A 12973-nucleotide genomic window follows, 5' to 3' on the forward strand; every position below is an offset into this window, starting at 1 on the left:
ACATTTCTGCCTCTCTGTATGTCCCTCATCTTCCATGCTGGTAGATGGCCTATTGCAGGACAGCAGAGAGAATAGAATATGTTTATTTGAGTAAGACTGATGGTGACAAGAGTCAATGCATTACAACGCTAAGACTCACCACACCAGGCTGTAACTGCCATGGCCTAACTTCAATTTCCTACTACAGATCTGTGCTTTTTAAAGGTTTTTTATATATATATATATATATATATATATATATATATATATATATATATATATATATATATATATATATATATATAGTCTTCTCGTGAGGATTTAATGGACCCATCCCCTCCTTGCTGCTCGTCTCCTCCTCCTCCTCCTCCTCCTCCTTCTCCTCCTCCTCCTCAGAAAAAGAACTAAAGCCAGGGCTTTTCTTTGAAGCAGGGACAGATGTATTTTGCAAACCGAGATGCAAAATGTACGTCCAAAAGAGTGGGAAAACGGCGCCAGACCGGAAAAACTTTTTTTCGGTCGCCAAGCAACTTGCAACAAATATGTACGCGATGCACGCAGGCGCGCGCTGCTCTGCTCCCTGCTCTGCGCAACCGCGTTCTAGGTGAAAGCCTCTTTGCGCTGTCTTTCACCCTTTGCCGCCGCACAAACTCGGCGGCCTGCGCCCTGTTGCACGCCGCCGAGCCCGGCGGCAGAGCCTAAGCCCTTGCGCGGCAGCAGGTATGAATGGAAAAGCCCGCGGCGGCTGCCGCTGTGCGCCCTTTATGTGAAAACCGCTTTACGTTGAGGAGGGCACCTGCTTGGTCCAGAGGGCAACGGGCAAGTGCTCTAGCACCACCTGGTGTCTATCTGTGCACGCCACTGGTCACAACTCTGTTGAGCCGTGCATTCCTGCAGCTCTCAGTAGTGAAGACTTTATGAGCTTCTTCAACAGTAAAATCATGAGAACTAGAGAAGAAATCAACCAGCCGGTTGTGGGACACCTTACCAGACACCTTAGCTAATTATAGGCCAATTTCCAACCTTCCATTCGTATCTAAAATTCTGGAAAAGGCAGTTTCAAGCCAGTTATGTGACTATTTGTATAGAAATGATCTGTTTGAAGTCTTTCAGTCAGGGTTCAGAATGCATCATAGCACAGAGACAGCACTGGTTCGAGTTACGAATGACCTCCTTATGGCCTCAGATAAGGGATTAGTATCCATATTGGTTCTACTGGACCTCAGTGCTGCTTTTGACACTGTAGATCATGGCATTTTACTGCACAGGTTAGAGCATGTTTTTGGGATTAAAGGGACAGCTCTACGTTGGTTTAAATCATATCTATCTGACAGGTTCCAGTTTCTTCATGTACATGAAGTTTCTTTAGAACAGTCAAGGGTCTGTTATGGTGTTCCGCAGGGTTCAGTGCTAGGGCCAATCTTGTTCAGTTTATTTTCATGTCTTAGGGACATCAAGGACTGGATGTCCAGAAATGTCTTGCTTCTAAATTCAGATAAAACAGAGGTTATCATTCTTGGTCCAGAGCATCTTAGGAAGGGACTAGATGGTGCTGCAATGGCTTCCAGTGCAACTGTGAGAAACCTTGGTGTTGTTTTCGATTAGGATTTGTCGTTTATACCATATGTTAATCAGGTTTGTAAAATAGCGTTTTTCCATCTCCGTAATATTGCAAAAATTAGGAAAATCCTCTCGCAGAGTGATGCAGAAAAACTAGTTCATGCGTTTGTATCTTCTAGACTGGATTACTGTAATGTGTTGTTAGCAGGATGTCCAAGTAATTTGCTGAATAGGCTCCAGCTGATCCACAATGCAGCAGCACGAGTGCTGACAGGAATCAGCAGGAGAGACCATGTCTCTCCAGTGTTAGCGTCGCTCCATTGGCTACCTGTAAAATTCAGAATTCAATTTAAAATTGTATTACTTGCATATAAAGCCCAAAACGGCTTAGCTCCGCAGTATTTATAAGACCTGATAGTGTCTTATGTTCCTGGCAGAGCTCTCCGCTCCCAGGGTGCAGGTTTACTCGTAGTTCCTAGAGTATCTAAATGTAGATTTGGAGGGCGGGCGTTCTGCTATCAGGCACCATTACTTTGGAACCAACTTCCAATCTGGGTTAAGGAGGCTGACACCACCTCCACCTTTAAAACTAAACTTAAAACCTTTCTGTTTAGTAAAGCCTAAAGTTAGTGTTTAGTAAACCTCTAGCTGGTGTTGGTAAATCTCTAGGGGCCTGATTTACTAAAGGTTTGCGTGTGTAAAAACGTGTGCAAACTTTACAGCACCCGCAAACCAAAGTGCCAGCTGATCTACTAACAACGTGCAAAGAGGACTGCGTCTCTCAAATGCGCAAAATAGCACACGCAATTCATTTAGTACTTTTGCCCTGATGAATAATCAATATGGGGCGTACCCGCCAGAAATCGCTAAATACTGGGAGGGGAAGATGCAAATTGCTCCATTTACCACGCGCAATGAGATTTACCAAGCCTGAAAGTAATTGCGCGTATTGTGATTGCGTCTGTATTTAATACGTTCGAAAGGAAGGTGCTAATCTGCTGCTGCTGTTATTGTGGCAAGGAGGCGACATCCAAAATCAAAGAATACGCAGAGAGAGAGTCTTTATTCTGCTGCATGCTATTTTAAAAATGGTTGCACAAGTTTTATTAAAGGCCACTTTTTCTTTAGTTCTTCGCCTTATATCTTGCCACCTTCTTTTAATGTGCCCCCCTCCACTCGCCCACAAGCAGGCCAAGCCTTTGTGCAAAACTTTGTATTTTATTGATTACTTATCTTATTGAACGTGAAATCATCCTTCGTAAATTACATTTAATTAAAACCTGTGCTTATTAATCACAAAACACAGGTTAAACATCATGACCAAATCCGCTCCGACCCGGTGTGTCTGTGATCAGCGCAGACAGACTTCAGCTTCGCCTGAATTATGGTTCTGCGTTAAATCGACGGCGTAGCCGACGGCGTAATTGAAACTGGTTTGCTGTGATCGTTGATGGCAAACTCATATTAAGCATTTACATCGCTGGTTATTATGTGCCCCCCAATTAGATCTGTTCTGCCGCCGACTCTGTTTTTACCTTATCTGCCGTTCTTTTTGTCTTATAACTGCATTTATTCTATCGCAGATTTTCTCCGATATTGCGTTTCTTTTGGTAATGTTTAAATGTCTTTGCTGTAGTTCATGAATGTGTTTATTTGCCTCTTCCACTAATATTTGTAACTCCACCGCGTCAAATTTCATTTTGCGCTTGCGCAATCCTGCTTTCCATCCAGACTCCATGGCGCAAAGTTTGCGCTCGCAAACCGTAAGACGCGCAACACCTCATTTAAAGACTGCAGTTTGCACCTGTTATCAATTGCGCACGCAATCTTAGTTGATCACCCGCAAAACACACGACAACAGCACGCGCAAACCTTTTCAGTGCACACGCAATTTAGTACTCTTTATTTAGGATCTTAGTAAATCGGGCCCTGGGTAGTGTAAACTCTAGTGTGTTAGAGTCAGTAGTCATAGAACAAGCTATAGAACAAGACTATAATAGTTAGTCTCAAATATAGCTTGGTGGTAGATATGCTGCTATAGGCTTATGCTGCAGGGTGGCACCGACATGATCCGCTGGGCGGTGCCTCTCACCCTTCTTCTCCTCTCCTTTTCCCTGCCTCTCTTCACCATTACCATTTTTATTTATTATAAATATCTCATAGCTATCATTTTTGTCCATCGTTCCTGTAGTTTCTTGTGCCGGCCCCCCTTTTTTCTCTTTTGTGCATGTTTGCAGGCCTCGGAGAGCTGCGTTCTGGCCTGTGTTCCCGTTTATTTTTCTTTTCTTCTGTTGGGTCTTTGTTGAGGATTTCGTAGGTGTTGGTGTCGTTCAGCATGTCTTGCATCTGCTTTTCATATTTTTCCATGTCCATGATGACTGTGGTTCTTCCTTTATCCACCGGCAAAATGGTGATGGTATTGGTTCAATACGGAACGCAACTTTTAATTCCCAATTACAGAACAATTCCGTATTTCAAGGGACGGGTGGCAAGCCTACATAAACCTGTCCAAGCCATCAAGGGGTTCCACAGGATTGCAGGTGAATGATGTAGAGAGCTGTTCAATTAATTTTATATTATATTGTGTGCTGTGGTGTTACTCTTTTTTCGAAAAACATGTTCAAATTCGCCATATGCGCGCATTAAAATCTCTAATTCCATTCGGGTGAAAAAGGACACGGCGTGAAGTACGTGGATCTTCAGATTTAAACTAATGTTTCCTCAAAGGGATTTTGTAAATTGAAATGTTAAATAAAGTTTTTAAAAAAAAAGGAAAAGGATGTGGATCTTTTGTTGTCGCCGGTTGCCATGGTGAATCGTTGTATCAGGGCTCCATTGATACTGGCTTTTTATAGTTGTGGTTCACGCGCTTAACTCCAGGTGAAACTACTTAGAGTTGAGTAAATTAACTCAAATCCGCTGTTCTGGAACCGAAAACTCAGAGTAGATCAACTAAGAGTTCAGGATTAGACTCAGAGTTTGTTGAACCTGCTTTGTGAAATGGACCCCTGGTGTCATTTTAGGACATCCTACTAACGAGTAACTGCAGTAGTCCAAGATGGATGGAACAGATTGACTAGTTTTCCTGTATCACTCCAAAGGTTAGGTCTACTCTTTTATTTTTGCTTTTTGTCTTTTTCTTCTCTTTTTTTGATTCAACATTTGTGAGCTGTATCTGTGATGTAAAATATGTATTTATGCTATTTTAAACAGCATTCTAACTTTTTTGGATTGGTGTTCTATTTTGCAGCCTAAGAAATGCTGTCTGCAGTGAAAAAAAAATCAAATCACACATTTTTATCAAAATAGAACTACAAACTGACAGTTTCTCAGCTTTCATTTATTAAACTCCACATAAGAGGATATGTTTTTTACATACCAAGACAGTAGTTTGCTACCAAAGTGACAAAATACTGAATAATCTACATTACAGTCTGGGTTGAAATCTGGAAACATAACAACACTGATTGCATATTGGATTTGAAATTAATTTCATCCATTCACTTACAACAGAAACCTGAAAATACTTTTATGTCTCGAACTGGCTCACACACTTCACTGTGGGTATATTCACTTCTCTCCTTGACCTCACGTTTGTTTACCTGTGCTCAGATAATCCAAGTGAATATTCTCTTTAAAATAATCACAGAGTGATTAATCATACAAGGATCAAATATAGGTCACAAAACTTTCATATAGATTAATGAGTCACAAGAATGATGAGTGTGAGGACCAATAAAGTCACAATAAACAGACCACAGCACTACATATTCAGGTAAATTCATAGTCTTCACAACAAACATGCGGCAAAGTAGAGACGGCTTCTTTTTTTTTAAACATTTCATTATTGTGTGAGATTTTAATTACATACTGTTTGTTTGGAACAAGTAAACATTTCATTTCTACAGATTCATGCTATCATTAGCAGGTTACCATGACAGCAAAGTTTCATTGATCAGCGGAACTGTCATGTTGTTCATCACACATTTGAGCATTTAAGTTTCCTCAGCACATTTGTTGGCTACATGCTGACTTCATTTGCTTACACATTATTTAGACTTGTTTCACTTCCACACAGATAAAGGGGCATCTTACTCTAACCGCTGGGTGAAGTTTTCTGGGAAGAGTCCTCTGTGAGCACTAACTCCCAGTGTCAGCCACTCACTTTCTTTTATCCCTGTTAGCCAGCCAGCTTCCTGCAGGCAAAAACATAATTGTCAGACTCTTACCTTCTTAATCAGATTTAACTGCTTCACTTTTTGTGTCGCTGGTGTTCTTCACCTGATCCTCCAATGAAGCAGTGGGAACCACCAAGACCACATCGCCTCTCTTCAACTCAAGCTCATCTGAATTTGCAGCCTCAAAGTCATGCATGGTCTCCACCTGCAGGGATGGAGAAAACTGATTCACATGCACACACACAACCAAGCGTGGAATCATTTGGATCTTTTAGTTTTAATAGCTGAAAGCCCCACCTTGCAAACAAAATCAGTGGGAAGTCCTGATTCTCCACCTGATGGACTAATATGCTTCATAGTCTGGCTTTCTGGTGTCACACCGTTGTCACTGATGGTTGTAGGAGAGATGATATCGCCATCATGATCATCATCTCCTTCATTGCTCGATGCAGGTTCAATTACAACGGAAGGGATGGCCATCTTTTCCTGTAGAGCAATTTAGTTCAGTTCAATTTACTTTTATTTATATAGCGTGTGTTACAACACAAGATTTCTTCAGGATCTTTCCAGGGACCCACAACATGACCCCCGAGCAATTATTACATAAACAATGGCAGGTAAAAACTCCCCTAATGGGAGTTTAACCTTAAGCCAAACAGTGGTAAGAAAAACTCCCCTTTAGGAGGGAAGAAACCTGGATCAGGACCTGGACCATAAGGAGGGACCCTCCTGCTGAAGACCAGAACCAGAATAAGAAATACTTTATTGAGCACAGAGGCAAACTTGCCTTTAATTTCAAAAGCTTTAAAAACAAGGAAAGTATAAAATATATCAATACATTTAAACATACGTACTAATACAAAGTAAAATATATCTAAACACTCAAATATAAATGTACATTTTGCTACATTTCTAGTCTTGTTCTATAACTGCAGCTATGACTACTGGCCCTAACACACTACAGATAACACTAACTATAGGTTTACTAAACACTAACTAGAAGTTTACTAACACTAACTATAGGTTTACTAACACTAACTAGAGGTTTACTAACACTAACTAGAGGTTTACTAACACTAACTAGAGGTTTACTAAACACTAACTAGAGGTTTACTAAACACTAACTAGAGGTTTACTAACACTAACTAGAGGTTTACTAAACACTAACTAGAGGCTTACTAAACACTAACTAGAGGTTTACTAACACTAACTATAGGTTTACTAACACTAGCTCGATGTTTACTAAACACTAACTAGAGGTTTACTGACACTAACTAGAGGTTTACTAAACACTAACTAGAGGTTTACTAAACACTAACTATAGGTTTACTAAACACTAACTAAAGGTTTACTAAACACTAACTAGAGGTTTACTAAACACTAACTAGAGGTTTACTAAACACTAACTAGAGGTTTACTAACACCAACTATAGGTTTACTAACACTAACTAGAGAGGTTTACTAAACACTAACTAGAGGTTTACTAAACACCAACTAGAGGTTTACTAACACCAACTATAGGTTTACTAACACTAACTAGAGGTTTACTAACACTAACTAGAGGTTTAATAAACACTAACTAGATGTTTACTAAACACTAAGTATAGGTTTACTAACACTAACTAGAGGTTTACTAAACACTAACTAGAGGTTTACTAACACTAACTAGAGATTTACTAAACACTAACTAGAGGTTTGCTAACACTAACTAGAGGTTTACTAAACACTAACTAGAGGTTTACTAACACTAACTAGAGGTTTACTAAACACTAATTAGAGATTTACATAACACTAATTAGAGGTTTACTAAACACCAACTAGAGGTTTACTAACACTAACTAGAGGTTTACTAAACACTAACTAGAGGTTTACTAACACTAACTAGAGGTTTACTAAACACTAATTAGAGATTTACTAAACACTAATTAGAGGTTTACTAAACACCAACTAGAGGTTTACTAACACTAACTAGAGGTTTACTAAACACTAACTAGAGGTTTACTAAACACTAACTAGAGGTTTACTAAACACTAACTAGAGGTTTACTAACACTAACTAGATGTTTACTAAACACTAACTAGAGGTTTACTAACACTAACTAGAGGTTTACTAACACTAACTATAGGTTTACTAAACACTAACTAGAGGTTTATTGAACACTAACTAGAGGTTTACTAAACACTAACTAGAGGTTTACTAAACACTAACTAACTAGAGGTTTACTAACACTAATTAGAGGTTTACTAACACTAACTAGAGGTTTACTAACACTAACTAGATGTTTACTAAACACTAACTAGAGGCTTTACTAAACAGTAACTAGAGGTTTACTAACGCTAACTATAGGTTTACTAAACACTAACTAGAGGTTTACTAACACTAACTAGAGGCTTACTAACACTAATTAGAGGTTTACTAAACACTAACTAGAGGTTTACTAAACACTAACTAGAGGTTTACTAAACACTAACTAACTAGAGGTTTACTAACACTAACTAGAGGTTTACTAAACACTAACTAGAGGTTTACTAACACTAATTAGAGGTTTACTAACACTAACTAGAGGTTTACTAACGCTAACTATAGGTTTACTAAACACTAACTAGAGGTTTACTAACACTAACTAGAGGCTTACTAACACTAACTATAGGTTTACTGACACTAACTAGAGGTTTACTAAACACTAACTAGAGGTTTACTAACACTAACTAGAGGTTTACTAAACAGAAAGGTTTGAAGTTTGGTTTTAAAGGTGGAGGTGTCACAGCCCCCAACGTATGCAGTAAAATGCTGTGATCTACAGCGTCAACAGTCAGTCATTGCTCAACAACATTAACATAAACAGACTCAGTCATGGTGTCAGGACCTTGTCACTACCAGACATACATTGCTTGAGCCTAAACTGTCTCCCATGTATGTATTTTTTTAAAGTATATTATAAAAAGAAAAATACTTCGGATAAATTGATCAAAGTGTCGTACCTCACCAAGCTCCAACTTCTCAGAGTATGGACTTCCAACTATGGCCTATGGAGAAACACATTTAAACACAATATTACTTAAATTATCTTCTTTAAAGAAACATTCAAAATATGAAGTAGCCGATGAATAACATATTCAACTTTTATTATGCACATGTGATGATGATGATGATGATGATGATGATGATGATGATGATGATGATGATGATGATGAGGGTGATGAAGATGACAGTGATGAGGGTGGTGTTTGTGTAAACACAATTTAACAATTTCTGCAGAACCTGGAGTAAGTTAAAAAGCTAATATGTAGCCACATCATTTACCATATGACAATGATGAAACCAGCGATGTAGAAGATTTAGAGTCTAGTGCCCCTTGTTTTCCAAGGAAAACTGGTCCCAGGAGATGGGTTAGATTCAACAAGGAACACGTGGTTTTAAAAAACCAAAGAACCCCATCTCCTTCACCCATGTACAGGTTAGCCACCTTGGAGCCAGGATTGGAGGAGAGGCTCACTGGTTAGTGGCCTGAGCTTTACTTACAGGACCCAGCTGGGCACAGACCAAATGAGCAGTGGGTTTGCTCACCACTCGCAGGAAGGGCCATGTGTCGATGACGTTGGCGTTTTAGGTTGTGGTTGAGGCTTGGTCCTTGGCGTTCCGACCCACAGCTGTCAAAACTGGCTCTTGGGCATCTTTTTGTGGCACTGGTGTTCTTCACCGGATCCTCCACTGAAGAAGTGGGAAGCACCAAGAACATCCCTTCAGTTTGAGCTTGTCTGAACTTTGCTGGAGGAAAAGCAGCCTCGGCTTGTGCATGAGGGGTACCGGCTAGACATAGTGAGGGTCACCTCCACAAATCTATATGCATTTTTAGACTGGATCCCGCTATTATCACTGGATGATAAGCGCGTGTTTAACGCACGTTGGGTAATATAACTGCAATGTGTGTTATTTGTCACCTCGGGCCTGAAGGTGAGTCAGGAGGCGTTATCCGTGTAAGCTAACCTGTGTGGGCGTGTAGGATGACACATTCCCTATATCTGCAAGATTTATACGTTTATTTCAAAAACTTGCAATGCCCCTGTTTGCCACTTGTTCAAACCAAGGACCATCCTTATGGTTCCGGACATAAGCTGGTTTATGGTGTCCTCGGTTCCGAGGCTGAGTAGCTCATGGATCTCCTCGTCTCCCCAGTAACTCATCTTGCAAATATAGATCCAACCTGTGACGTCCTGCTGCTGTCGTTACTCTCATCAGCTAATCAACAAATTCCTCCCATGACCCACCACCCCACGTTAGTTCTGTTTACAATGGACCTGACCCACAGTTAAAACTACCCTAGGAGGAGAATTATTCGCGGGGCAGCTGGACACGCCGCCCTGTCAATGTAAAAAGGACAGATTACATGCTAGAGCCCCCTATTAAACAGGGTATCCACAAATGTAAAATGGGCTTATAAGTGTCTTTTAAATACACTAAAGATGAGTGTATCATTGGATCTGTGGCTGTATGCTTTTGATACTTGAATGAAGAGAGGAGCTGAGCTGTTAAGTGATCACCTGAGTTGGCTCAAATGGGGAGGAAGCATGCCCAACAGACCCAGTAGCCCCAAACTTATGTGATCATTTTTTTCTGGGAATGTCTGGCAGAGGACCCCATATTTAAGATCGTCAACTCTCACCTCAAACAGAACATTGTGTCCAACGGGGCCATGCTCCATGCTGACATGAGCCGTGGCAACAAAATCGTTAATGTGCAGTACAGTAGCAGTATTGGAACCAAGTGTTGAACAGGTTTGGTGAGGGAAACCATGGATCTGAAGGAGCCCTATCAGATTGGGTTTACTTGTTGGACCCTCAGATGCAGCTGAGGGAGATCTGGACCTCTATTGAGACCGCTGCTCCCAAAACCTAAACCTGGATAAGAGGAAAATGATGGACGGGTGGATGGATATTAATGATGTTGGTGATGAGTATAAGCTTATGATAATATTTAATCTATGCTGAAACAGATGATGTTGATGAGATTGATGATGACACCACACCACAATTATCCTGGTGGTGTTGTTGATTACTGAGATGAAACAACAGCTCATTTCCACTCACAGTTGGATCATCCTCCTTTAGACTTTCTAAATCTTTTTGAGGTTCATCTTCATCAGCCCGGGAAGCTTCACAATCCTCCACCTCAGCTGCAGGAGCTGGTGTTTCTTCCTCGATCCCTCCCACAGATGACAGACTGACAGACTGGTCAACAGCAGAAGCAGGTGAACTTTCATGCTCCTCTGCCCCAGTGAGGGGTTCTGAGCGCTTGTCTTGATCCTCAGCAGCCTCTGTTGGACAATCAGTTTGTGTCTCTGATCCTCCAGGAGCCTCTGCTGAATCCCTTTTAACTTCATTCTTTTGCAAAGAAATACCTGATAAGTTCTCATGTAATTCAAATATACCACTTTACCTACCATCTTCTCAACAAATTCATTACGTTCAACAGAAAACAACATTTAAAAGGCATCTAGGTCATACTGGTGTTCAATAATTTTCAAAGGCTTGACTCAAGTGGACTGAGGACTTTTCCCCTTCCATCAAAAAAACCCTCCCCACTCCAAATAAACTGGTGGGGAGTTTTGAACTCATAAACTGTCGAAGCCATCGGTAAATCAATGACCTTCCATCCACTTGTGGGTTGTTAGTCTTTGGGCCACTGTGAGTTGTTTACTGAAGTTGTTCTTGGTTTCAGTCTCAGGTAGGAGATGCAGGGGTGTGTCGTGGGTGTTTGATAGGTCAACTTTCAACCCTCCTCCATAGAGTTGGGTTCCAAAAAATGGAAGTCCAGTTGCCTTGTTTCAAGCCTTTTAAAGTTACCATGTCCTGGATGACTGAAAGTCTAGACCAGGGTACTTGAAATCAGCTCGTTTACTTTGCATCATAGTTCATGTTAGTTAATATTCGTCTGATCTTAGGATGTGCTTTCTGTGGCACCAGGTGACGAAAAAAAATAATGTAGAAAAGAAGCACCAGCAGAATGGAGTAGTTCTGGTCAATGCTAATCTTAAATAGTTTAAACTAAAAAATGTACTATCCAAATACATTATAATATGAAAATACTGACTTAACTATTTACACTCACCATTTTATCAAACTCTGCAAAAAATGAAGGCGCAGCGCCATCCTTTGGTTTGCATGCATTAAAATCAGAAAAACCAAGTCAAAACTAACAATCAGGAACAGGAAGTAAGAATTTGGTGAATATTCATTGTAAACAATGTGATGAAAAAGAATCAGAATGGAGACAGAACAGACATGTCAGGCAGGGTGTTAGGGGGTGGACGAATGGGACATAGGTTTGCAGACAACAAAAATCCAGGTGTGGAGATGACTGGAACTCAGCTGCAAGGGCAAATAGGGTCCAGTTAAACGGAACACTAGGATCCAGGTTTGGGAATGAATGGGATCAGGTTGAGGGAGTAAAAAGCATGCAGGTGTGGGGACAACTGGGATCCAGTTGGGGACAACTGGGATCCAATTGGGTTTGTGGACAACTTGGATTAAGGTGTGGGGAGAGCTAGGATCCAAACGCAGGGACAACTAAGATCCAGGCGGGGGAATCACTGGGACACAGTTGTGGAAACAAATCTGATATAGAAGTGGAGAACAATCGGTATCCAACTGTTGGGACAGCTAGGATCCAGGTGTGGGGACAGCTAGGATCCAGGTGTGGGGACAGCTAGATCCAAGTGTGAGGACGAATGGGATCCAAATGGGGGAGCAACAAGGATACAGGAGTGGACACAAATGGAATCCAAGTATGAAGCAAGTGGGATCTCCATGTGAAAGGACGGCCAGAATTCAGGTGTGAGGAAGACAAGGATTCAGTTGTGGGAGCAGCAAGGACCAGGTGTGGGGACAACTGGGATCTAGCTGTGGTGGGTGGAAAGGATCCAGGTTTGGGAACAAATGAGAGCCAGGTGTTGGGATGACTGGTAGTTCATTGGTAGTTTAATGGAGGGACAAACTAAGTGTGGTGACAATTGGGATCCAGTTGTTAAATGGGATCTACATGTGAAAACACGCTGAATCCATGTGTGGGGAAAATTAGGATCCAGTAGCGAGAATGACTGGGATCCAGGTGTTGGAACAATTGGCATCCAGTTGTGGCAGCACCAAGGATACAGGTGTGGGATTCAGGTAACAACTGGGATCAGGGTGTGGGGAAGACTAGGAACCAGGTATTGGAACGAATAGGATCCCATTGTCAAGGCGAGAATGATCCAGATG

General features: G+C 41.1%; 1 protein-coding gene across 10 annotated transcripts in view; it reads right to left on the reverse strand.

Annotated features, from left to right (window-relative positions):
* Positions 1-4856: 4856 nt before the first annotated feature.
* The window catches only part of amph (amphiphysin), a 66727-nt gene continuing 58610 nt past the window's right edge, over positions 4857-12973 (reverse strand). For 5 of the 10 annotated variants that reach the window (XM_061733063.1, XM_061733067.1, XM_061733061.1 and 2 more), the window contains 6 exons: positions 11826-11867; positions 10805-11098; positions 8699-8743; positions 6015-6203; positions 5821-5922; positions 4857-5735 (listed from right to left, as the gene is read on the reverse strand). In XM_061733063.1, coding sequence (XP_061589047.1) covers positions 5631-5735; positions 5821-5922; positions 6015-6203; positions 8699-8743; positions 10805-11098; positions 11826-11867 — 777 coding nt within the window. In that variant the 3' untranslated portion in view covers positions 4857-5630. The remainder of the gene's footprint in view (positions 5736-5820; positions 5923-6014; positions 6204-8698; positions 8744-10804; positions 11099-11825; positions 11868-12973) is intronic. The other 5 variants (XM_061733068.1, XM_061733064.1, XM_061733070.1 and 2 more) reach the window with 3 other exon arrangements.

Source organism: Cololabis saira, chromosome 10 (genome assembly GCF_033807715.1).
Source record: "Cololabis saira isolate AMF1-May2022 chromosome 10, fColSai1.1, whole genome shotgun sequence".
NCBI classification, from domain to species: domain Eukaryota; kingdom Metazoa; phylum Chordata; class Actinopteri; order Beloniformes; family Belonidae; genus Cololabis; species Cololabis saira.